The sequence below is a fragment of the Bos grunniens genome, chromosome 8, assembly GCF_055505025.1.
Source record: "Bos grunniens cultivar Pamir isolate PY7600 chromosome 8, Bosgru_T2T1.0, whole genome shotgun sequence".
Classification (NCBI taxonomy): Eukaryota; Metazoa; Chordata; class Mammalia; order Artiodactyla; family Bovidae; genus Bos; species Bos grunniens.
The window spans coordinates 47043190-47071018 of NC_141172.1; the positions used below are offsets into that span (position 1 = coordinate 47043190).

Here is a 27829-nt window from a genome sequence, read left to right on the forward strand (position 1 = left end):
TTTGTAAAAACAAGGGACAAATACAATCATTTTAGATTACAAGCATCTGAATACTATAAATGTTGCATCTGTGTCATTCTGTTTTCTCATTGCTTGTAATTTCAGTAATTTTACTTTTTGGTCATTTTGGGTTTTCCACAGATTACCAACGTGAGCATTTCATATGATACAGATTTTGCTGTTCAAAAAAATAACATTTAATATGAGTGGAGAATTTGTTTTTGCTCATATATTTGCTCATATAAGAAAAGAACATTTATAATGTTTCTGTGAAGTGTAATGAGTGAAGACTTGGTGAACCCTTCTGTTATCTTTGAAGTCTATAATCCTCCCCATCCCATTTTCTTTCCTTCCACTCTGGTGAAATCACTATCCTAAATTTTATGTTATCATGTCCTTACTTTCCCTTATAGTTTTTAAGTATTTGTGTTTCTAAACGAATATACTGTTTAAGTTTTTTAGTTAAAATTTTTAAACTTAAGTCATTGCAAAATTATTTTAAAAGTTACAGGAATAGTATAAATATCTCACATATAAGCTTCCACATTTCCTAATGTTCACATTTTACCATATCTGCTTCATAGTTCTTCCCCACTCTCTCTAGATATATATAGCTATACATATACGCATACATATTTTTTCTGAGTAAGTTACATATATCCTGTTCAAGTCTAAATACTTCAGTGTGTATTTCCTAAAAAAAAAAATAATAAGGATGTTGTCCTACATAGTCACGTGCAACCATCTAGATGAAGAAATTAACATAGATATAGCTACTACGTAATCCACAGATCCATTCAAACTTTGCCCATTGGCCCTATAATATTCTTGATACTTTTTTTTTTCCTTCTGGTTCAGGAACCACTCCAGAATCACAGTTGCCTTTAACTGTCATGTTTCTTTAGTTGCTTTCCATCTGGAGCAAGCCTTAAGTCTTTCTTTGTCCTTCATGTCCCAGATAATCATCAAGAATACAGAATAGTTTTGTTTATTTTTTTAGGAGTATCTTTCAATTTGGGTTTTCCTGATGTTTCCTCATGCCATGCATTTTTTGGTAGGAATGATGCAGTGTTCTCAGTGCATTATATCAAGAGGCATATGACATTGATTTTGTTCCATTATTCTTGATGTTAACTTTGTTCACTTGATTAAGGCGGTATATACCAGATTTATCCACCACAAAGTTAATATTCTTCTCTGTAAACTGAATTTTGTGGGAGATACTTTGAAATTATGTAAATATCCTATTCGTCAACAAATTTTCACCCACTAGCTTTAACGTTCATCTGTGATTTTTATGTGAATCATTTGTTACAGTGATGGCTGCCCAACATTCATTTTCTAATTCCTTCATTCCTTCCATATGTATTTTACTGTAGGGAAGAGCACTCCATTCTTCATTCATTTATTTAGATTCATAGATTCCTATTTTATTCACTGGGTTTTAATTCAATATTTTGATGCTCAAATTGGCCTGTATTTGGCTAGCAGGAGCTTCTTCAAGAGGCTCCTTTTGTATCTTTAGCACTTCCTCACTTTTTGACACAGTTTTATTCCAGATTTATCTTGCACTTTCTTTGCTCCACTTCTAGTGTCATTCTGGTTTTTCTAGTGGAGAATGATATATTAAAACCAATATCTGAGCATTAGGGGTGCTGATTAATACAGGATGTCATTGTTTAAAGGCCCCTTTAGCAAATAAAGCATCAATTCTTTGGCACCCAGCCTTCTTCACAGTCCAACTCTCATATCCATACATGACCACTGGAAAAAACCATAGCCTTGACTAGACGGATCTTTGTTGGCAAAGTAATGTCTCTGCTTTTGAATATGCTATCTAGGTTGGTCATAACTTTTCTTCCAAGGAGTAAGCGTCTTTTAATTTCATGGCTGAAATCACCATCTGCAGTGAGTTTGGAGCCCAAAAAAATAAAGTATGCCACTGTTTCCACTGTTTCCCCGTCTATTTCCCATGAAGTGATGGGACCGGATGCCATAATCTTCGTTTTCTGAATGTTGAGCTTTAAGCCAACTTTTTCACTCTCCTCTTTCTCTTTCATCAAGAGGCTTTTGAGTTCCTCTTCACTTTCTGCCATAAGGGTGGTGTCATCTGCATATCTGAGGTTATTGATATTTCTCCCGGCAATCTTGATTCCAGCTTGTGTTTCTTCCAGCCCAGCGTTTCTCATGATGTACTCTGCATATAGGTTAAATAAACAGGGTGACAATATATAGCCTTGACGTACTCCTTTTCCTATTTGGAACCAGTCTGTTGTTCCATGTCCAGTTCTAACTGTTGCTTCCTAATCTGCATACAAATATTTCAAGAGGCAGGTCAGGTGGTCTGGTATTCCCATCTCTTTTAGAATTTTCCACAGTTTATTGTGATCCACACAGTCAAAGGCTTTGGCAAAGTCAATAAAGCAGAAATGTTTTTCTGGAACTCTTGCTTTTTCCATGATCCAGCAGATGTTGGCAATTGGATCTCTGGTTCCTCTGCCTTTTCTAAAACCAGCTTGAACATCTGGAAGTTCATGGTTCATGTATTGTTGAAGCCTGGCTTGGAGAATTTTGAGCATTACTTTACTAGTTTGTGAGATGAGTGCAATTGTGTTGTAGTTTGAGCATCCTTTGGCATTGCCTTTCTTTGGGATTGGAATGAGAACTGACCTTTTCCAGTCCTGTGGCCACTGCTGAGTTTTCCAAATTTGCTGGCATATTGAGTGCAGCACTTTCATAGCATCATCTTTCAGGATTTGAAATAGCGAACCAGTCCATTCTGAAGGAGATCAGACCTGGGATTTCTTTGGAAGGAATGATGCTAAAGCTGAAACTCCAGTACTTTGGCCACCTCATGCGAAGAGTTGACTCATTGGAAAAGACTCTGATGCTGGGAGGGATTGGGGGCGGGAGGAGAAGGGGACAACAAAGGATGAGATGGCTGGATGGCATCACTGACTCGATGGACGTGAGTCTGAGTGAACTCCGGGAGTTGATGATGGACAGGGAGGCCTGGCGTGCTGTGATTCATGGGGTCGCAAAGAGTCAGACATGACTGAGCGACTGAACTGAACTTAGCAGATAAAGCTGGGAAATACATACATAGACAGACACACATACATGCATATTTTTCTTCTTGGTCATTTAGGTGTTCCACAGATTACCAGTGTGAGCATTTGATATGATATAGATTTTGATATTTTTGAAAAGTAATATGTCGTAAGCAGAGCCTGTGTGTGTGTGTGTATGTATACATACACTTGTGCATGTGTATATACACCTGTGTGTATATATATCCTTCTTAGATCTATCTGCACATGTGTGTGCATACATGTACTTATTTATTGGTCTACTTAAATTAAAAATCACTAGTTGACACAAATACCTCCAATTCAAATCCAGTATGAAACAGGTTGTTTTGTTGTTGTTCAGTCACTAAGTTGTTTCTGACTCTTTGCGATCCCATGGACTTCAGCACACCAGTTTTCCCTGTCCTTCACTATCTCCCAGAATTTGCTGAAACTTATGTCCACTGAGTCAGTGATACCGTCCAAGCATCTAATTTTCTGTCACCCCTTATCTTGCCCTCAATCTTTCCCAGCATCAGTGTCTTTTCCAATGAGTCAGCTCTTCGCATCAGGTGGCCAAAATATTGGAGCTTCAGCTTCAGCACCAGTCCTCCCAAAGAATATTTAGGACTTATTTCCTTTAGGATTGACTTGTTTGATATTCTTGCTGTCCAAGGGACTCTCAAGTGTCTTCTCCAGCACCACAATTTGAAAGCATCAATTCTTCAGCACTCAGCCTTCTTTATAGTACAACTCTCACATCCATACATGACTACTGGAAAAACCATAGCTTTGACTATATTGACCTTTGCTGGCAAAGTGATATCTCTGCTTTTTAATACTCTGTCTATGTTTGTCATAGCTGTTCTTAAAGGAACAAGCGTCTTTTAATTTCAAGGCTGCAGTCACCATCGGCAGTGATTTTGGAGCCCAAGAAAATTAAGTCTGTCACTGTTTCCACTGTTTCCCCATCTGTTTGCCATGAAGTGCTAAGACTGAATGCTATGATCTTTGTTTTTGAATGCTGACTTTTAAGCCAACTTTTTCACTCTCCTCTTTCACCTTCATCAAGAGTCTCTCGTTCCTTTTCACTTTCTGCCATTACAGTGGTATCATCTGCATATCTGAAGTTGTTGATATTTCTCCTGCAATCTTAATTCCAGCTTGTGATTCATCCAACCCAGCATTTCACATGATGTATGCTGCAAATAAGTTAAATAAGCTGAGTGACAATATACAGCATTGACATGCTCCTTTCCCAATTTTGAACCAGTCTGTTTTTCCATGTCCAGTTCTAACTGTTGCTTTTTGTCCTGTTTACAGGATTCTCAGGAGGCAGGTAATGTGAGATGGGAACACTGGACCACATTGCACATATTCCACAGTTTATTGTGATCAACACAGTCAAAGGCTTTAGCATAGTCAATGAAACAGATTTTTTTTTAATTTCCTTGATTTGTATATGATCCAGCATATATTGGCAATTTGATCTCTTGTTCTTTTACCTTTTCTAAATCCAGCTTGTACATCTGGAATTTCTTGATTCACATACTGCTGAAGCCTAGCTTGAGGGATTTGGTGCATAATCTTGCTGGCATGTGAAATGAGTGCAATTTTGTGGTAGTTTGAACATTCTTTGGCATTGCCTTTCTTTGGGATTGGAATGAAAACTGACCTTTTCCAGGCCTGTGGCCACTGCTGAGTTTTCCAAATGTGCTGGCATATTGAGTGCAGCACTTTCACAGCATAATCTTTCAGGCTTTGAAATAGCTCAGCTGGAATTCCATCACCCCTACTAGCTTTGTTCATAGTAATGCTTCATAAGAGCCACTTGACTTCACACTCCAGAATGTCTGGTTCTAGGTGAATGACCACACCATCATGGTTACCTGGGTTAGTAAGAGCTCTTTTTGTATAGTTATTCTGTGTATTCTCATCACATTTTCTTAATCTGTTCTGCTTCTATTAGGTCCTTGCCATATTTGTTCTTTATTGTGCCTAGCTTTGCATGAAAGTTTCCCTTGGTATCTCCAATTTTCTTAAAGAGATCTGTGTGTGTGTGTGTGTGTGTGTGTGTGTGTGTGTGTGTGCATGCATGCGCTCAGTCATGTCCGATTCTTAGTGACCCCATGGGTTGTAGCCTGCCAGGCCCCTTTGTCCTGGAATTTCCCAGGCAAGAATACTAGAGTGGGTTGCCATTTCTTACTCCAGGGGATCTTCCTGACCCAGGGATTGAACCCTCATCTCTTGCACTGGCAGGTGGATTCTTTACCACTGCACCACCTTGGAAGCCCAAAGAGAACTCTAGTCTTTCCCATTTTATTGTATTCCTCTGTTTATTTGCATTGTTCACTTAAGAAGAGTTTGTTTTAGCCTCTCCCTTTTCCATCTTTGAAACTCTTTTCTGAGAAGCCTGGCTCTCATTATTCACAATGTATCTACATACCTACTTATTACCCTTATGTATAATTATCATGATGGCTATCTCTTCAGCCACATCTCTGTCCACCTAACCTGACTTTTTGACTCTGTGCTTCTCCAGTTCCAGTTGCCTTGACCCTATTAGCCTTCTCAGTCCTGATTATCCCCTGAGCCCCAACTGCCTCCATATTGCTGGCCCTAGCAGGCCCACCAGCCTGGGCTACAATAAGGGGAGGGAAGAAAGAGGAAAGACTACAAAATATTTTATATAAAAAAAAAGAAAGGAAATAGGAGAGTTGTTTTATTTATGTGTGAAAGTTTTAAATGTATATATAGCATAGCATTTAATTGCTCTTACCTTGAGGCTGACTGTGGTTCACAGTCAATTTCTGACTGTGATTCACATTTACCACCTACCAGCTATGTAATCTTGGGCAAGGAACTTAATATCTCTGGGCCTCAATTTTCTCACCTGTAAAATGGGGCTAGTAACAATACCTGCCTCATAGGGTTCTGGTGAGGTTTAAGAGAGTTGATATGTGTAAAGTATATAGGATAGTGTCTTGCACACAGTAAGTACATTTAAATATTTTTATTATTGGGTTGGCCAGAAAATTTGCATTTTTCCATAAGATATTATGGAAAACCCAAAGTTTTTGGCCAATCCAATATGTTGCTTTTTCTCCCCAATTAAAAAATTACTAAGTACCAATGAATCATTAGTGATGTCTTAAGTAGACTTCAGAAAAATTACTAAAGTTACTTTTTCATCTGTCAAAAAGTGCATGTTTTCTATGTACATGGGGCTTATAGGGCAGCCAAAATTGGTACTTTTCCAAGAGTTTTTCCACTGGAGGCAATGGTACCCCACTCAAGTACTCTTGCCTGGAAAATCCCATGGGCAGAGGAGCCTGGTGCACTGCGGTCCATGGGGTCGCTAGGAGTCGGACACGGCTGAGCGGCTTCACTTTCACTTTTCAGTTTCATGCATTGGAGAAGGAAATGGCAACCCACTCCAGTGTTCTTGCCTGGAGAATCCCAGGGATGGGAGAGTCTGGGGGCTGCCGTCTATGGGGTCGCACAGAGTCGGACACGACTGCCGCGACTTAGCAGCAGCAGCAGGAAATGGCAACCCACTCCAGTATTCTTGCTGGGAAAACCTCATGGACACAGGAACCTCTTGGGCTACAGTCTATGGAGTCACAAAGAGTCAGACATGACTGCACAACTTAGCACACACACACACACAAATCAGGCTCTGAAATTAAAGGAAAAATCATTAAAAGTTATTGCCAATTGAAGATAAAGCTTCTTAGAAATACTAGTGTAAAACCACTGGAATGGTTTTCAAATTATATAATTTTAATTTGCATGTATCTTTTTAGGAGTCTACATCAGAAGTTGGCAATCTGTGTCCCACAGGTCAAATCCTGCTCACTATCTGATTTTCTATAACCAATGAATTGAATATGGGCTTTACATTTTTTTAACAATTTATTTACTTTTATTGAAGTATAGTTGATTTATAATGTATTAATTTATGGTATATAGCAAAGTGATATAGTGTGTATATATGAAACTGAATACATATGTGTACACACTTTTTTCATATTCTTTTTCATTATGGTTTATTACAGGATATTGAATGTAGTTCCCTATGCTATACAGTAGGACCTTGTTGTTTATTTTATATATAGTAGTTTGTATCTTTTAATCCCAAGTCCCTAATTTATCCCTATCCCACCCCCTTTCCCCTTTAGTAACCATAAGTTTATTTTCTATGTCTGTGAATCTGTTTCTGTTTCAAAAATAAGTTCATTTGTGTTGTATTTTAGATTCCACATATAAGTGATATCATATAGTACTTGTCTTTCTCTTTCTGACTTACTTCACTTGATATGATAATCTCTAGGTCCATTCATGATGCTGCAGTTGTGTTATTTCAGTCTTTTTATGACTGAGTAGCATTCCATAGTATATATGTACCACATCTTCATCTATTCACCTGTAAATGGACATTTAGTTTGCTTCCATGTCCTGGCTATTGTAAATAGTGCTGCTATGAATATAGAGGTACGTGTATCTTTTCAAATTATAGTTTTGTTTGGATATATGCCTAGGAGTGGAACTTCTAGGTCACATCATATCAGATCAGTCTCTCAGTCGTGTCCGACTCTTTGCGACCCCATGAATCACAGCACGCCAGGCCTCCCTGTCCATCACCAACTCCCGGAGTTCACTGAGACTTACGTCCATCGAGTCAGTGATGCCATCCAGCCATCTCATCCTCTGTCGTCCCCTTCTCCTCTTGCCCCCAATCCCTCCCAGCATCAGAGTCTTTTCCAATGAGTCAACTCTTCGCATGAGGTGGCCAAAGTACTGGAGTTTCAGCTTTAGCATCATTCCCTCCAAAGAAATCCCAGGGCTGATCTCCTTCAAAATGGACTGGTTGGATCTCCTTGCAGTCCAAGGGACTCTCAAGAGTCTTCTCCAACACCACAGTTCAAAAGCATCAATTCTTCGGCGCTCAGCCTTCTTCACAGTCCAACTCTCACATCCATACATGATCACTGGAAAAACCATAGCCTTGACTAGACGGACCTTTGTTGGCAAAGCGATGTCTCTGCTTTTGAATATGCTATCTAGGTTGGTCATAACTTTCCTTCCAAGGAGTAAGCGTCTTTTAATTTCATGGCTGCAGTCACCATCTGCAGTGATTTTGGAGCCCAGAAAAATAAAGTCTGACACTGTTTCCATTGTTTCCCCATCTATTTCCCATGAAGTGATGAGACCAGATGCCATGATCTTCATTTTCTGAATGTTGAGCTTTAAGCCAACTTTTCCACTCTCCACTTTCACTTTCATCAAGAGGCTTTTGAGTTCCTCTTCACTTTCTGCCATAAGGGTGGTGTCATCTGCATATCTGAGGTTATTGATATTTCTCCCGGCAATCTTGATTCCAGCTTGTGTTTCTTCCAGTCCAGCGTTTCTCATGATGTACTCTGCATGTAAGTTAAATAAGCAGGGTGACAATATACAGCCTTGACATACTCCTTTTCCTATTTGGAACCAGTCTGTTGTTCCATGTCCAGTTCTAACTGTTGCTTCCTGACCTGCATACAAATTTCTCAAGAGGCAGATCAGGTGGTCTGGTATTCCCATCTCTTTCAGAATTTTCCACAGTTTATTGTGATCCACACAGTCAAAAGCTAGGTCACATGGTAGCTCTATTTTTAGTTTTTTAAGGTGCCTCCCCACTGTTTTCCATAGTGGCTGTACCAATTCACATCCCCACCAACAGTGTTCTCTTTTCTCCACAGACTCTCCAGCATTAGTTCTTTGTAGCCATTTTGATGATAGCCATTCTGACTGGTGTGAAGTGGCACCTCATTGTAGTTTTGATTTGCATTTCTAAGGCTGTATATTGTCACCCTGTGTATTATATGCAGAGTACATCATAAGAAACGCTGGGCTGGAAGAAGCACAAGCTGGAATCAAGATTGCCAAGAGAAATATCAATAACCTCAGATATGCAGATGACACCACCCTTATGGCAGAAATTGAAGAGGAACTAAAAAGCCTCTTGATGAAAGTGAAAGAGGAGAGTGAAAAAGTTGGCTTAAAGCCCAACATTCAGAAAATTAAGATCATGGCATCTAGTCCCATCACTTCATGGGAAATAGATGGGGAAACAATGGAAACAGTGTCAGACTTTATTTTTCTGGGCTCCAAAATCACTGCAGATGGTGACTGCAGCCATGAAATTAAAAGACACTTACTCCTTGGAAGGAAAGTTATGACCAACCTAGATAGCATATTCAAAAGCAGAGACATTACTTTGCCAACAAAGGTCCATGTAGTCAAGGCTATGGTTTTTCCAGTGGTCATGTATGGATGTGAGAGTTGGACTGCGAAGAAGGCTGAGTGCCGAAGAATTGATGCTTTTGAACTGTGGTGTTGGAGAAGACTTTTGAGAGTCCCTTGGACTGCAAGGAGATCCAACCAGTCCATTTAAAGGAGATCATTCCTGGGTGTTCATTGGAGGGACTGATGCTGAAGATGAAACTCCAATACTTTGGCCACCTCATGCGAAGAGTTGACTCATTGGAAAAGACTCTGATGCTGGGAGGGATAGGGGGCAAGAGGAGAAGGGGACGACAGAGGATGAGATGGCTGGATGGCATCACTAACTCAATGGACGTAAGTTTGCGTAAACTCCAGGAGTTGGTGATGGACAGGGAGGCCTGGAGCGCTGCAGTCCATGGGGTCTCAAAGAGTCAGACACGACTAAGTTACTGAACTGAATAATTAGTGATGTTGAACATCTTTTCATGTGCCTATTGTCCATTTATATGTCTTTGGAGAAATTTCTATTTAGATTGTCTGCCCATTTTTACATTTTTAAATGGTTTTAAAAAATAAGAATAGTTTATAACAAGTGAAAATTATGTAAAATGTAAATTTCATTTTCTGTAAGTGAAGTTTTATTGGAACAAAGCCATACCTGTTTGTGTACATCTTGTCTATGGCTGATTTGGCTCTACAGTGATGGAGTTAACTAGTTAAAACAAAAATAATACAGTCCACAAAGTCTAAAATATTTACTGTTTGACCTATTATAAAAAGTGTTCTGACTCCTGGTTTATACTGTATTAGAGAAGCAGTAAAGGAAAGTTACATGGGTCAAAATAGCTTGGAGTTAAAACTCCCCTCCAGGCCCTCCCCACCATTCTATGCAAAACAAAAAACTCTCACCGGAAGAAAAAATAATGGGCATCAGGTTGATTATGCCCAGCTACCAGCTGGTCCAGCCTCTGGCTGATCTCCAAAATTCCTTGCCCCAGCCATTTAAGAGACAACTATCTGAACAACCTTGGAGGAGAACAGGCCCCCTTAAGACAGTAGCTTTCCACATACATGCCTATATATACTTACTCTTTTCTTAGATAAGTGCTGCAGCTCACTAATCTGACTGCTGTCCCTTCTCGCCCCATTAAAGGTGATCTATTCCTATAAAGTGCCGGTCTCTTTCTTATTCTGAACCTCGCCTTCTCTAACTCCGTACCCTACAAGCAGTTGTAGAGGTCTGGAAGAATCTCAGGAAAGGTGGGTCAAGTCCAGGAGATACTCCTGCCTTGTCTGGTGACTCTGAACAAGTCACATATCCTGGCCTGTTTACTCATCTGTAAAATGAGAATATTGTACCTGAAGATCTAAGTCCTTCATGCTATCCTTTGGTGATTCATAACACAAATTCCCTTGTTTCTACCTTTATAGGCTGACATTTTTTCTTAAAGGCAATGTCACTTCATCTTTCTTTTCCATTAATCATTTTGATGTGAATTGAGCTAATACGGCAATTTTCATCTCTGTCCAAAAGCTTCAGAAATCTTTGGGATCTCACATTTTTATCTGCTTTTTGTCTCCCATTAACATGCCTAAGAGTGGATTTTGTGATGCAACATACATTACCTTATTTTGTTAGATGGCCAAACTATTTCACAATGGCCCAAAGAGGAGTTTACTCTGTTCCATAGCAACAAGCCTCTTGCCCACATTTGCCATCTGGTGTTTGAAGCCTCTATCTTGCACAGATTCTTTTCATTAGCTGACAGTCATTACTCATCTGCTTTTGGCTTTAGTATTTCTGACATTCTCATTATTATTCATCCTAAATAGTCCCTGTTTCCATTAAGAGTGCACTTGGAGTTGTTTGCTTAACAAAAGGGATTCAGTATTCTCATTTGAAAAACAAGGGGTCGGATGAGAAGGTTTCTGCCCAATTGGCACCAGCTATGATTTTTGAAACTTGGGTTTTAATGACTTATATATCTGCTTGACAGCCCACCTAGACTGAGGCCTGTGAAGAGGAAGGTGGTGGGTCTTAATAGGCACTCTTGGTGAATGATCTGAGTCAATGATGTGAATGGCCACATAAGCCCAGGTAACACCAGGACAAGAGGGCCATTGCCCCATATAGGCAATATCAATGATATTTTATAAGTTTTCCACATTCATTTTCCAAAATATTTTTAGAGGTTTCCTAAAAGCAAAACTCAAGGCTATGACCTACAAAGCCCCTTGCTGCCTCCTCTATCTGATTTTTTTACCACTTTTTCTTCTAGTCTTTGTACTGTATTCTTACTTTTCTTCCTGGTGTTTCCAAACAGGGCAAGCATCTAATTTAAATTTAACTCGAATATACATATCAGGGTCCTTGTACTGGCTGTTCCCTCTGCTTGGAATGTTCTTCTAAGAATATGTAAGTGGTTTATTCCCTTCATGAAAATCAATGCTTAAACATCATATTTCAGAGAACATCTCATCACACATCATACACTATCCACTTACTTTGCTTTATTTTTCATCATAGCACTCACTTACACACACACACTATTGTTATCAAAAAATTGTTATCATATGTTACCTAGTAAGTTGCATTTTAAAAAAAATCTTAAGATCGTATTGAGAATAATTCAATAAGTATGTCTTCAGTGATACTTTTAATTGCTGCAGTTTGGTTATATTTAACCAATCTCTTATTTGACTACTTTGAAATTATTTGCATTTTTTAACTATTGCAAATGTTTGATAAATGTATTTTGGGGTAAGACGAGTAAGAGGTTTGAAGAGAGGGAGATTTTTAATTATCATGGTGGAGGGCTGGAACATGAGTTGATTAGAGAAATACTCTTCATGGTTTTTTTTTACTAATATGCTCCCAAAAGAATTTTGAAAAAACCTATATGCTTTTGCATTTTTAAAAGTTGATACATATAGTTTTTATTAAATTTGGAAACATATAAAGCTTATAATTTTTAGCATTATAGATATATGCATGTTAAAATTAAGCTATGCTATTACTTTTTAAAATATGTCTGATGGAATCAAAACATAGTGATTTGATATCTACCTTAATCTCGTTTTCTAAAAATCATGAATTAGCTCCTTATTAATAATCTGAAATGCTATATAGACCCTTTTTCTTCTAGAATTACTAATTCTATTCTCCTTTCCTTACAGTTTGTGCTAATATAGTATAGTTTTACACTTTAAACTCTTTTATTGATCGACCATTGCAATAAAATTTCTGTGCATAAATTTAAATATTTTAAATTTCTTGGGACCATAGGAAACATTTTAAAAGTGAAAAGTAATTTGTTAAATGTAAAAGTACAAAAAGGCTGTTTTTTCTTCCAACCTACATAATGTATCTATGGATGAGTGTTACTTGTTGGTAGAATTAAACAGAAGCAGTATCAATGTTTTTCTTATTTTTTTCATTTTTATAGATGTAAGTGCTAAGAAACATTTTCACATAAATCAGGAAGATGGGAATGGGATGGGTTTTGTTGTACCAATAGCCCTCAATTCTTTGAACTCCTTTTGAGTTATTCTATTAAAAAACTGTGTATTAATCTATTACCAAAAAATACTTCTAATAATCTATCAGTGGATAAGCATTTAGGCCTTCAGTCAGTTTTATTGACAGTAAAGACAGGGCTAGAGAAATGTCATAGGGAGCAAGGTGCAGACATTGGTTGGAGCACCTTCAAGCTTGATAACTATGGATACTCCATCTGCTGTATGGTGTGCTTGCTGCAGTGCTGCTTGACTCCTTGGGTGCAACCCAGAGAAGTAGGGCTGGTTGTAGTCAGGATTAAACATTTACTATATGTGTGTCAACTAAAAGATATAAGAAATATAAAATAATAGCTGGTAGAATCCAAATTGGCAAAAGAAGATGGTTGATGGACTGGGGGAAAGTAGAGAGGAGAACGGAAAGGGAAGGCTTTTTAAGGTGGATGATTGTTTGGAATAGCTGAAATGGCAGACAGGAAAAAGAGGAAATGGTGGTCAGTTGTGTGATTCTGTGGTTTTAGAAGTAGGGCATTTAAGGTTATGAAAATGCCTGAGCTGTAGCCATGATGTGAAGTTCATAAATTTCATGTGTTCATAAACAGATCACTGAAAATGAGTTCATGGAAATAAATCCTATGATCTTGAAAGGATTGTCCATGTTGATATTATAAGGAGTAAAGGCAGGGCTTGCAGTGGACAGAAGGAGTGTGGGGCAGGCATTAACAGATGGGAACAGTGAGAGAAGGGCTGGTAAAGCAGAAGAACAAAGAGAGGAAGAATGCTTTGAAAGCCAAAAGGAGCAGGTCTTAAAGGAGCTTTGCAGGTTTGCAAAAAGCTGCAGGAAACATGGTTTAGAAATGGCCATTGTGGGTATGGAAACTCATTGCCTGACCCTGATATATGAATACTTGCCATTTGAGAAGTGTAGGGGAGGCCATGTCCTCAGAGAAAAGCCCCAGTTATCAGGAGGGAGAAACTCAGAGGAGATATTGAAGACACAGAGGAATTTGCTATTTATGGATGGGCAGTAACAAGAGGATTGGAAAAGGAAGTGGCAACCCACTCCAGTGTTCTTGCCTGGAGAATCCCAGGGACAGGGGAGCCTCGTGGGCTGCCATCTATGGGGTCGCACAGAGTCGGACACGACTGAAGCAACTTAGCAGCAGCAGCAGCAGCAGCAACAAGAGGTCATAGTGGAGTGCAGAGTGGTGGGAGCAGGTCAGGAACAAGGTACTAGTACAGAGCTTTATGAAGATAATGGTATAGATCAGGATCCCTGCTGTGTATTTGAGAAGTAGGTGAATTTAAGTTTTCATGTTGACTGAAAGAAACAGAAAAGAAGGCAGATGGATTTATTCCAATGGTCTCTGAGGAGTAGAGCCCTTGCATAACTATTTAACATCAGCTATAAGTTCAGTTTCCTAGAATGTCGACATTCACTCTTGCCATCTCCTGTTTGACCATTTCCAATTTGCCTTGATTCATGGACCTGACATTCCAGGTTCCTATGCAATATTGCTCTTTACAGCATCGGACCTTGCTTCTTTCACCAGTCACATCCACAGCTGGGTATTCTTTTTGCTTTGGCTCCATCCCTTCATTCTTTCTGGAGTTATTTCTCCACTCATCTCCAGTAGCATATTGGGCACCTACCGACCTGGGGAGTTCCTCTTTCAGTATCCTATCATTTTGCCTTTTCATACTGTTCATGAGGTTCTCAAGGCAAGAATACTGAAGTGGTTTGCCATTCCCTTCTCTAGTGGACCTCTCCACCATGACCTGCCCGTCTTGGGTGGCCCCACGGGCATGGCTTAGTTTCATTGAATTAGACAAGGCTGTGGTCCTAGTGTGATTAGATTGACTAGTTTTCTGTGATTATGGTTTCAGTGTGTCTGCCCTCTGATGCCCTCTTGCAACACCTACCATCTTTCTTGGGTTTCTCTTACCTTGGGCGCAGCCACTGCTCCTTACCTTGGACGAGGGATATCTCCTCACCACCTCCCCTCCTGACCTTGGATATAGGGTTGCTCCTCCCAGCCACCGCCCCTGGCCTCCGGCGTGGGGTAGCTCCTCTCGGCTGCCGCCCCTGACCTCGGACGTGGGGTAACTCCTCTTGGCCACTGCCCCTCGGGCATGGGGTCCTCCCGGCTTCTGTCCCTGACCTCGGACGTGGGGTAGCTCCTCTCAGCCGCGCTATGTGCGCTGTTGCAGCCACCCACGCTATGTGGCCCACCATTATATCTACTACTGCGCACAGGAATCCCTTGGAAGAAATGGAATAGCCATCATGGTCAACAAAAGAGTCCGAAATGGAGTACTTGGATGCAATCTCAAAAACAACAGAATGATCTCTGTTCGTTTCCAAGGCAAACCATTCAATATCACAGTAATCCAAGTCTATGCCCCACCAAGAAACACTGAAGAAGCTGAAGTTGAATGGTTCTGTGAAGACCTACAAGACCTTTTAGAACTAACACCCAAAAAAGATGTCCTTTTCATTATAGGGGACTGGAATGCAAAAGTAGGAAGTCAAGAAACACCTGGAGTAACAGGCAAATTTGGCCTTGGAATACACAATGAAGCAGGGCAAAGACTAATAGAGTTTTGCCAAGAAAATGCACTGGTCATAGCAAACAGCCTCTTCCAACAACACAAGAGAAGACTCTACACATGGACATTACCAGATGGTCAACACGGAAATCAGATTGATTATATTATTTGCAGCCAAAGATGGAGAATATCTATACAGTCAGCAAAAACAAGACCGGGAGCTGACTGTGGCTTAGATCATGAAATCATTATTGAGAAATTCAGACTTAAAGAAAGTAGGGAAAACCACTAGACCATTCAGGTATGACCTAAATCAAATCCCTTATGATTATACAGTGGAAGTGAGAAATAGATTTAAGGGACTAGATCTGATAGATAGAGTGCCTGATGAACTATGGACGGAGGTTCGTGACATTGTACAGGAAACAGGGATCGAGACCATCCCTGTGGAAAAGAAATGCAAAAAAGCAAAATGGCTGTCTGAGGAGGCCTTACAAATAGCTATGAAAAGAAGAGAAGTGAAAAGCAAAGGAGAAAAGGAAAGATATAAGCATCTGAATGCAGAGTTCCAAAGAATAGCAAGGAGAGATAAGAAAGCCTTTCTCAGTGATCAATGCAAAGAAATAGAGGAAAACAACAGAATGGGAAAGACTAGAGATCTCTTCAAGAAAATCAGAGACACCAAGGGAATATTTCATGCAAAGATGGGCTCGATAAAGGACAGAAATGGTATGGACCTAACAAAAGTAGAAGATATTAAGAAGAGATGGCAAGAATACACAGAAGAACTGTACAAAAAAGATCTTCATGACCAAGATAATCATGATGGTGTGATCACTCACCTAGAGCCAGACATCCTGCAATGTGAGGTCAAGTGGGCCTTAGTAAGCATCACTACAAACAAAGCTAGTGGAGGTGATGGAATACCAGTGGAGCTATTTCAGATCCTGAAAGTTGATGCTGTGAAAGTGCTGAACTGAAAATGCCAGCAAATTTGGAAAACTCAGCAGTGGCCACAGGACTGGAAAAGATCAGTTTTCATTCTAATCCCAAAGAAAGGCAATGCCAAAGAATGCTCAAACTACCACACAATTGCACTCATCTCACACACTAGTAAAGTAATGCTCAAAATTCTCCAAGCCAGGCTTCAGCAATATGTGAACCATGAACTTCCAGGTGTTCAAGCTGGTTTTAGAAAAGGCAGAGGAACCAACATCCGCTGGATCATGGAAAAAGCAAGAGAGTTCCAGAAAAGCATCTATTTCTGCTTTATTGACTATGCCAAAGCTTTTGACTGTGTGGATCACAGTAAACTGTGGAAAATTCTGAAAGTGATGGGAATACCAGATCACCTGACCGGCAGGTGATCTTGAGAAATTTGTATGCAGGTCAGGAAGCAACAGTTAGAACTAGACATGGAACAACAGACTGATTCCAAATAGGAAAAGGAGTACGTCAAGGTTGTATATTGTCACCCTGCTTATTTAACGAGTACATCATGAGATATGTTGGGCTGGAAGAAGCACAAGCTGGAATCAAGATTGCCAGGAGAAATATCAACAACCTCAGATATGCAGATGACACCACCCTTATGGCAGAAAGTGAAGAGGAACTAAAAAGCCTCTTGATGAAAGTGAAAGTGGAGAGTGAAAAAGTTGGCCTAAAGTTCAACATTCAGAAAACGAAGATCATGGCCTCTGGTCCTATCACTTCATGGGAAATAGATGGGGAAACAGTGGAAACAGTGTCAGACTTTATTTATTTATTTATTGGCTCTAAAATCACTGCAGATGGTGACTGCAGCCATGAATTTAAAAGATGCTTACTCCTTGGAAGAAAAGTTATGACCAACCAGGTAGCATATTGAAAACAGAAACATTACTTTGCCAACAAAAGTCCATCTAGTCAAGGCTATGGTTTTCCAGTAGTCATGTATGGATGTGAGAGTTGGACTGTGAAGAAATCCGAGTGCCAAAGAATTGATGCTTTTGAACTGTGTGTTGGAGAAGACTCTTGAGAGTCCCTTGGACTGCAAGGAGATCCAATCAGTCCATTCTGAAGGAGATCAGCCCTGGGATTTCTTTGGAGGGAATGATGCTAAAGCTGAAACTCCAGTACTTCGCCCACCTCATGCAAAGAGTTGACTCATTGGAAAAGACTCTGATGCTGGGAGGGGTTGGGGGGAGGAGAAGAAGGGGACGACAGAGGATGAGATGGCTGAATGGCATCACTGACTCGATGGATGTGAGCCTGAGTGAACTCCAGGAGTTGGTGATGGACAGGGAGGCCTGGCATGCTGTGATTCAAGGGGTCGCAAAGAGTCAGACACGACTGAGCACCTGAACTAAACTGAACTGATAAGTTCACTGAAAGTGTGTCTTGCTTGGTTGAAGTAATTGAGGCTTATATACTGCATACATGCTGAATTATTATTTTAACATATTTTTGCTTTTTATTGTCAGTATATCATTGGGAATTTTTTTGCATCTGTTGTTTGGTTACTAAGTCATGTCTGACTCTTTGCGACCCCATGGACTGGAGCACTCCAGGCTTCCCAGTCTTTGCTCAGATTCATGTCCACTGAATCGATGATGCTATCTAACCGTCTCATCCTCTGCCACCCCCTTCTCCTTCTGCCTTCACTCTTTCTTAGCATCAGGGTCTTTTCCAATGAGTCGGCACTTTGCATCAGGTGGCCAAAGTATAGAAGCTTCAAATTTAGTCCTTCCAATGAATAATCAGGATTGATTTCCCTTAGGATTGACTGGTTTGATCTCCTTGCTATCCAAGGGACTCTCAAGAGTCTTCTCTAGCACTACAATGTGAAAGGATCAATTCTTTGGCACTAGGCCGTCTTAATGGTCCAACTCTCACATCCGTACATGATCACTGGGAAACTCATAGCTTTAACTACATGGACATTTGTCAGCAAAGTGATGTCTCTGCTTTTTAATGTGTTGTCTAAGTTTGTCATAGCTTTTCTTCCAAGGAGCAAGCATCTTTTAATTTCATGGCTGCAGTAACCATCTGCAGTGATTTTGTACCCCAAGAAAATAAAATCTGTCACTGTTTCCACATTTTCCCATCCCCCCCCCCTTTTTTTTTTGCCATGAAGTGATGGGACTGGATACCACAATCTTAGTTTTTTGAATGTTGAGTTTTAAGCTAGCTCTTTTATTACTCTACTCTTTCACCTTCATTAAGAGGCTCTTCAGTTCCTCTTTGCTTTCTGCCATTAGAGTGGTATCATCTGCGTATTTGAGGTTTTTGATATTTCTCCCTACAATCTTGATTCCAGGTTGTAATTCATCCAGCTGAGCACTTTGCCTGCTATACTGTACATAGAAGTTAAATAAGCAGGGTGACAATATACAGCCTTGATGTACTCCTTTCCCAATTTGGAACCAGTCCATTGTTCCATATCCATTTCTATTACTTCTTGAACTGCATACAGGTTTTTCAGGAGACAGGTCAGTGGTCTGGTATTCCGAACTCTTTAAGAAATTTCCAGTTTGTTGTGATGCACACAGTCAAAGGCCTTTGCATAGTCAATGAAGCAGAAGTAGATGCTTTTCTAGAATTCTCTTGCTTTCTCTATGATCTAATGACTTTTGGGTATTTGATCTCTGGTTCCTTTGTTTTTTCTAAATCCAGCTTATACATCTGGAAGTTCTCGATTCAAGTACTGCTGAAGCCTAGCTTGAAAGATTTTGAACATTACCTTGCTGGCATATGAAATGAACACAATTATGCAGTAGTTTGAACATTCTTTGGCATTGCCCTTCTTTGAATTGGAATGAAAACTGACCTTTTCCAGTCCTGTGGCCACTGCTGAGTTTTTTGAATTTGCTGACATATTGAGTGTAGCACCATAACAATATCAGTTTTTAAGATTTTAAATAGCCCAGATGGAATGCTATTACCTCCACTAGCTTTGTCTATAGTAATGGTTCCTATAGCCTACTTGACTTCACACTCCAGGATATCTGGCTCTAGCTGAGTGACCACACCATCGTGGTTATCTGGGTCATTAAGACCTTTTTTGTATAGTTCTTCTGTTGTGTATTCTCCACCAGGGAAGCCCCTTGCATCTGTATTATTATTATTTATTTAATAATTATATTACAGAGGCATTGGGTTATAATAATTTTCACTGTCTGTGTATCTGTTTTTACGTATATGTGTGTGTATTGTCAGGTTTTAGTATGAGGATTGTGGTAGCTTTGTAGAAATAAAGAGGTGTCCATTGTTTTCCATGCTCTGGAACTCTTAGCACAGACATTATATGTTCTTTGTAAGCTGGAAAGAGCTTTGTCATAAAATTCTCTGTGTGCTATCTAATATGGTATAATAAGCACCTTGAATGTGGTTAATATGACTGAGGAGCTGAACTTTAAAATTTTATCTTTATTTTAAATTTAATTTCTCATTAAAAATTGATACTTATCTTCAGTGTTGCAGTCTTTTAAAGACAACCTGGTTATGTGAGTCTATGTTTTGTAGATTATGTAAAGTCAAAATATATAGATTAAGTATTTCTAAAGAAAATTTATCAACCAGATTGAAATATATTTTAAATATAAAACATACCTTGGATTTTAAAGACTAAATATGAAAAAAAGTAAAATTAAAAATTTTTATGTTGATTTTATATTGACATAATCTTTTACCATGGCCACCTATGTTGATAAATAAAACATGTCATTAAAATTAATTTTACTGTTTTATACTTTTATGCTTTTAGTGTAGGTATTAGAAAACTTAAAATTATAAATGTGGCTTGCATTTGTGATAGGCATTTTATTTCTATTAGACAGCATGGTTCTGAACCATGAGCTTCCCTAAATGGTTAGTAAATTTTCCTTAGTTTCTCATAGAATTACTGGTTCATTCAGTTTTCCTATATCTCCAGAATAAATTTTGATCATTTATATTTTCCTGCAAAGTATTTGTGTCAAATGTATGAATGTAGTACTTTACAAAAATTTTCTTCCTCCCTCCCTCCTTTTTTTTTTTGATAATGGTAAATGGTAGATCAGCTCTGGGATATATTAATAAGTTCTGTTTTTGTGATTTTTAATTAACTTTATATCTGCTTTGATTTATTGATTCAAAAATATTTTTGGAATCATCAATTTACTTTTTCTTATTTGTAGGAATTACATTTTTCATTTTCTCTTCTGATAAAAATCCCTATTTTTTAATAAAAAGATATCATCAAAGAATAGAAAAGTCAGTATTTATTTTATTTTTTTATTCCACAAACTTTCCTGCACAATATTGTCTGGCTTCTAATTGTCTAGATACATTTTCTGTAAGTATTTTCAATATTTCATGTTCCATGAAACATTTATTTTCACTAATGTGAAAATATATGAAAATAATGTTTATTGCATAAAACAGGTTATTTTGTTCACATATATTTCATTTTTCCTTGTCTTTTCTTGCTTTACAATCCACTTTTATAGAGAAAGCAATCACACTCTACTTAAAAAGAATAAACAGTAGAAAATAATGTATCTAGCATTTAACATGTTCCAGGGATGGGCTAACTTCTTAATAAAAATTAAGAATATTTGATCTTCACAGTCACTTTGTGAAGTATGTACTGATGTTAGCCTCAGTTTGCAGATGTGAAAACCAGACCAAGAGAGATTGAGACCCGTCCAAGGTTTCTCACCTATTGTGCATGGACTCATAAGCCCCATGTGAGAGATCATTCTGTTAGTGTTTCATGCACAATACTAGAAAATATGGCAGACCTCTTTACAATGGATGTCTAGCATCAGAACATCAACATAGTTCATGCTAAGACTCCATTGTCAGGCAGTTATCACATGCAGTTATATTCACTGTTAATAAACTGCCTTACGATGTACTCCTGTTGTGTTCTGGGCTTGGGTTCCGTATAATAGCCTAACAAAAATCTCTCATTCATCAGCACTGAGGTGCTTTCTATAAACAATTGTTTCCCTTAATCATTTTGTGGGGGTGAACAGAAATAGACATCAATTATCCATTTTTAATACCCTGTATCTTAAAATTAGAATTTTTGAAGTCTTACTTATATCTATAGAATGGCAGAAAAGGAGAAATTTCATGCAGTTTATTTCTTTGGACAAACAAAGACAAATCTCTGTCTTTACCCCTAATCTGTATCCCATTTGGTGTCAAATACCCTTTAAATTTAGTTCAGCTATGGGATAGTCCCTTGAAAAATTTAGACATTTAATAACAACAAATGGCCATGGTTCATTAATTTATCATTTCTTTCTTTCTTTTTTTTAAAGATAGTGTTTTTGGAAGAAGCATCCCAACAAGAAAAGCTGGCCAAAGAATGGTGCTTCAAGTCGTGTGAAATAAGAGAACTGAGCCACCAGTAAGTCAGAGTCAACTTCTTCCCTTTTACTTGATGCTATTAACTAGTCTCAAATGCTAAGAACCTGTCTTGAGAGACAGAGAGGTCTTTCTTTTTCTTTGAGGATGAGATGGGCAAGAGAAGGTAAATAGAGAACATGGAGCTGAAAGGTGAAAACTTTGAGAACTAGAGGCTTCCATCATTCACTTACTTCTTCAGCAAATACTTATTGCATTTATTATGTGCAAGAATAGGATCTGGAGGTGAAAATGATATACAGAGTATTGGTGCTTACTGGGTTTATGGTCCATGCCGAAGAGAGAGCATAAACAAGTGCACAGATAGGTAAGCATGACAGTGATGCCTTCTATAAAGGAAGTAATTAGGGAGCATGATAGAGATGAACTAGTGGGAGGTGAGACGAGGTTTAGGGAGGAAAAACTCTGACAGCGCGCATAAGGAAGTTGTTATTCAATCTCTCAGTCATGTCTAACTCTTTGTGATCCCATGGACTGTAGCACACCAGGCCTCCCTGTTCCTCACCATCTCTCAGAGTTTGCTCTAACTCATGTCCATTGAGTTGGTGATGGCATCCAACCATCTCATCCTCTGTCATCCCCTTCTCCTCCTGCCTTCAATCTTTCTGAGCATCGGCATCTTTTCCAAGGAGTCAGGTGGCCAAAGTATTGGACCTTCAGCTTCAGCTTCAGCTTCAGCATCAGTCCTTCCAATGTATATTCAGGGTTGATTTCCTTTAGGATTGACTGGTTTGATCTCCTTGCAATCCAAGGGACTCTCCAGAGTCTTCTCCAGCACAACAGTTTAAAAGCATCAATTCTTTGGCACTTAGCCTTCTTTATAGTTCAATTCTCACATCCGTACATGACTACTGGAAAAACCATAGCTTTGACTATATAGACCTATCTCCAAAAGAGCACTTAAGCTACGATTTTATCTTCCAACTACGTTAGTGGTACAGGGCTTCCCAGATGGCTCAGTGGTAAAGGATCCACCTGCCAATGCAGAAGGGTGGGTTTGATCCCTGATCTGGGAAGATCCTCTGGAGAAGGAAATGGCAACCACTCCAGTATTCTTGTCTGAGAATATCTGCAAATCAATCAATGTAATACACCACATTAACAAATTGAAAAATAAAAACCATACGATTATCTCAATAGATGCAGAGAAAGCCTTTGACAAAATTCAACATCCATTTATGATAAAAACCCTCCAGATAGAAGGCATAGAAGGAACATACTTCAACATAATAAAAGCCATATACGATAAACCCACAGCAAACATTATCCTCAATGGTGAAAAATTGAAAGCATTTCCCCTAAAATCAGGAACAAGACAAAGGTGCCTACTCTCACCACTACTATTCAACATAGTTTGGGAAGTTTTGACCACAGCAATCAGAGCAGAAAAAGGAAATAAAAGGAATCCAGATTGGAAAAGAAGAAGTAAAACTCTCACTGTTTGCAGATGACATGATCCTCTACATAGAAAACCCTAAAGACTCCACCAGAAAATTACTAGAGCTAATCAATGAATATAGTAAAGTTGCAGGATATAAAATTAACATGCAGAAATCCCTTGCATTCCTATACAATAGCAATGAGAAAACAGAGGAATTAAGGAAACAATTCCATTTACCATTGCAATGAAAAGAATAAAATACTTAGGAATAAATATACCTAAAGAAAAAAAACCATATATATAGAAAACTATAAAACATTGATGAAAGAAGTCAAAGAGAACACACATAGATGGAGAAATATACCATGTTCATGGATTGAAGGAATCAATTTAGTGAAAATGAGTATACTACCCAAAGCAATCTATAGATTTAATACAATCCCTATCAAGCCACCAATGGTATTTTTCAGAGAACTAGGACAAATAATTTCACAATTTGTATGGAAATACAAAAAACCCTGAACAGCCAAAGCAATCTGGAGAAAGAAGAATGGAACTGGAAGAATCAACCCACCTGACTTCAGACTATACTACAAAGCTACAGTCATCAAGACAGTATGTGGCACAAAGACACAAATATAGATCAATGGAACAAAATAGAAAGCCCAGAGATAAATCCACGCACCTATGGACACCTTATCTTTGACAAAGGAGGCAAGAATATAAAATGGAGAAAACACAATCTCTTTAACAAGTGGTGCTGGGAAAACTGGTCAACCACTTGTAAAAGAACGAAACTTGAACACTTTTTTTACACCATACACAAAAATAAACTCAAAATGGATTAAAGATCTAAATGGAAGACCAGAAACTATAAAACTCCTAGAGGAGAACATAGGCAAAACACTCTCTGACGTAAGTCATGGCAGGATTCTCTATGACCCACCTCCCAGAATATTGGAAATAAAAACAAAAATAAACAAATGGGACCTAATTACACTTAAAAGCTTTTGCACAACGAAGGAAACTATAACCAAGGTGAAAAGACAGCCTTCAGAATGGGAGAAAATAATAGCAAACGAAGCAATGGACAAAGAATTAATCTCAAAAATATACAAGCAACTCCTGCATCTCAATTCCAGAAAAATAAACGACCCAATCAAAAAATGGGCCAAAGAACTAAACAGACATTTCTTGAAAGAAGACATACAGATGGCTAACAAACACATGACATGATGCTCAACATCACTCATTATCATAGAAATGCAAATCAAAACCACAATGAGGTACCATCTCACACCAGTCAGAATGGCTGCTATCAAAAAGTCTACAAACAATAAATGCTGGAGAGGGTGCAGAAAAAAGGGAAGAATCTTACACTGTTGGTGGGAATGCAAACTAGTACAGCCACTATGGAGAACAGTGTGGAGATTCCTTAAAAAACTGGAAATAGAACTACCATACAACCCGGCAATCCCACTGCTGGGCATACACACTGAGGAAACCAGAATTGAAAAAGACACATGTACCCCAATGTTCATCACAGCACTGTTTATAATAGCCAGGACATGGAAGCAACCTAGATGTCCATCAGCAGACAAATGGATAGGAAAGCTGGTGTACATATACACAATGAAATATTACTCAACCATTAAAAAGAATGCATTTGAATCAGTTCTAATGAGGTGGATGAAACTAGAGCCTATTATACAGAATGAAGTAAGTCAGAAAGAAAGACACCAATACAGCATATTAATGTATATATATGGAATTTAGAAAGATGGTAACAATGATCCTGTATGCAAGACAGCAAAAGAGATACAGATGTAAAGAACAGACTTTTGGATTCTGTGGGAGAAGGCAAGGGTGGGATGATTTGAGAGAATAGCATTGAAACATGTATATTACCATATGTGAAACAGATCGCCAGTCCAGGTTCAATGCATGATACACGGTGCTTGGGGCTGGTGCACTGGGATGACCCTGAGAGATGGGATAGGGAGGGAGGTGGGAGCGGGGTTCAGGATGGGGAACACATGTACACCCATGGCTGATTCATGTCAATGTATGGCAAAAACCACTACAATATTGTAAAGTAATTAGCCTCCAATTAAAATAAATAAATAAATTTTTTTTAAAAGAAATGGGAATACTTTTTTTTTTAATTCAAAGATTTTTGTCTGGGTTTAGGCCAAGTGTGTTTCCAAAGTCAATAAAACTTCCAAAGTCAACCAAATAGTTTTCATTCTACAAACACTTTTAGGGTTTAGAATAATGTAGTGAGAACACTAAATTAGGAATCAGAACACCTGGCATGAATCCTCACCCTACAGCTTTGCAGCTGTTAGATGGAAAGCAGGCACTTCCCCTCTTTGAGCTTATCTCCTGGGCTGTTAGCAAAGGATTGTCCTAGATGGTGTAGATACCTCATCCATTGAAGCACATCTGTGAACTGTGTTTCCCCTAAGGCTTTGAGGCAGAAAAGCTGGTGACAGTCCAGAGAGATGGGGGACTGGCCCTAAAGTTTTATTGCACTTTACATTTATAATCACATCTCTTACCTCCTTCTCGCTGCCTCTCATGGGCTTAGAAGTATGCAGCCAATAGGCATGTGGATGAATCAGTGGTCATGGAGATCATTTCACCTCTGGTGTTACCATCTGCTTCCTCTTGGAGCATTTTCACCAGGATATATGTTGAAGAACAATTGACATTTATAAGTCACCTTCTTGCATGCTTTTATCATGAAGGATCAGAAGAAGCTTTGGGAGTGAATGAGACAGAGGTTGGGAAAATGAGAGGATGGTGGAGTGTTTGGAGGATGTGGATCGAGGTGAATGCATCTGTGGATTTTATATCCTCTTGTTCCCTCTTTACGAGGCTTCTCTTGGAGTTAAATCCATCTAACAAATGTACATTCCAGGAGACTTATATGCACTACACATAGAAAAGTGACAAGGGAAGAAAAAAATTAAATCAGCACAGTGTGGATTTTTTTTTTTAATGAAAATTATAATTGGAGCACTCAGCAGTGCTTTGATAGGAGTGGATCAGACTGTGACCATGCACCAGACAGACATGGCAGAGCCAGGATTAGAGTGAGACATTCACCTTGAACACAGGAATTTAAAGGTGGGGAGGGCAAAAACCTTAATAATCAAGACAAACAATAGTGTACTGCAGTATTTTTAAAAATCAAAATTAATGCAAAAACTCCACAATGAACAAATACCAAAATTTTTAATAAGTACAAGATGTTGTTATCATACCCTTGCATTTCTTTGTGCAGCGAAAGAGTGGTTTTCAAACAGCCTGGGGTTCCCAGGCCCTTGAAACCATCACATCCCCTGCAGGGCATGTTGATGAGGGTAGTAAATAGTGTGAGGGCAGACAGATTGGGTAACTCAGACTTTTAAATAGAGAGTCATGTGTCTTGATTGTAGGGTAGGGCTTTTACTAGCATTTTCCAGTTGATTAAAAGACAGGTGAGTATTCTGATAAATGTACATAGGAGCACATATTGTTCTTTTTCCTCAGGTTCTGATCAGGCCTAGCCAGCACTCCAGATTTAGAATGTGAAGTTGATGGTTTTTATCAGGGGAAAATTGAGATTTTTATAAGGAAATTAGGATAGTGATTAAGTAAAGTGAAAAGAGGACAGTGGAAGAGAATAATAGGATGAGAAAGGAGAGCTTTTGCATCTTATCCTGCTTCAGCCTCCAAACCTCTCTGCTTTGCCTCCAGTTTGACTTTTGATGATAATGGTTTAGCTACAAGTGACGTCTTGAGTGGAGAACTGAGTTCTAAGCTTGGCTGGGCCACTAATGAGATTGCCATCCTCAAACTTCCTTTTGTTCTTTGTTTAGTGAGTAACTGGGCTCGGTGACTGCTTATCTCAATGCAGCCCTGACAGTCCACATTCCTGCATGTACTGCTTTCTGTATTAACCTTGAACTCTAACTTTGATTAAGTGAATGTTTCTATTAATAAGCATTTCATAATACTTTGTTTCCTAAAAAAGGATTGCTAGGTTTTCCGGATGAAAGTTAAACTTTTGATATGATAAATCCTCACTCCCTGTTGCCTCTGAAGACATTGTCCCCTGCCTTATGTCCTTCTTCCATCTCTGCTGTCTTCATAACATGCTCAGGTTTCTCCTACACGGGAAACAAAGTGACTTTCACTCTTCCCCTATATTACCATTCTAACCTTCACTACCAAAGAGTTTTTGTCCAGTCATTTCTGTCTCCACTTGTCTTTCCTATTCATGGCTTCCTTGTCAGCATCTAGGACAGTAACTAAGACATACTTGGACTGGGTAAGTACTTTGGTAATGAAGTGCTTGCCCATGTGAAATCAGGTGTCTCCCCAGTCACTGTATGGAGTGCTCTCTCAGGGTCCTGACTCTTGCAGTTTTTGACACTGGTCACTGTCCTTCCCTTCACTGCTGTCCTCGACACCTCTCTATCATGAGTCTCTATCTTCCCGACAGTGATTGTGCCTAGATTGAGCATGGCCTTCTCTTCCTTAATCTTACTCTTTTAAGTGGAGGGTACTGCTCAAGGCTTAATTTTAGCTTTGTTCTTTCTTCTACAGAAATCTCTTATACCACCAACTTCTAGGGATACCTAATCAGGGGAGACTGTCAGAT

At 38.9% G+C, this 27829-nt stretch overlaps 1 protein-coding gene across 6 annotated transcripts in view; it reads left to right on the forward strand.

The window, feature by feature from the left end:
• GDA (guanine deaminase) overlaps positions 1-27829 on the forward strand; it is a 249691-nt gene that overhangs the window by 171647 nt on the left and 50215 nt on the right. For all 6 annotated transcript variants that reach the window (XM_086415517.1, XM_086415515.1, XM_086415520.1 and 3 more), the window contains exon 2: positions 21692-21780. In XM_086415517.1, the coding sequence (XP_086271643.1) occupies positions 21692-21780 (89 nt within the window). The remainder of the gene's footprint in view (positions 1-21691; positions 21781-27829) is intronic.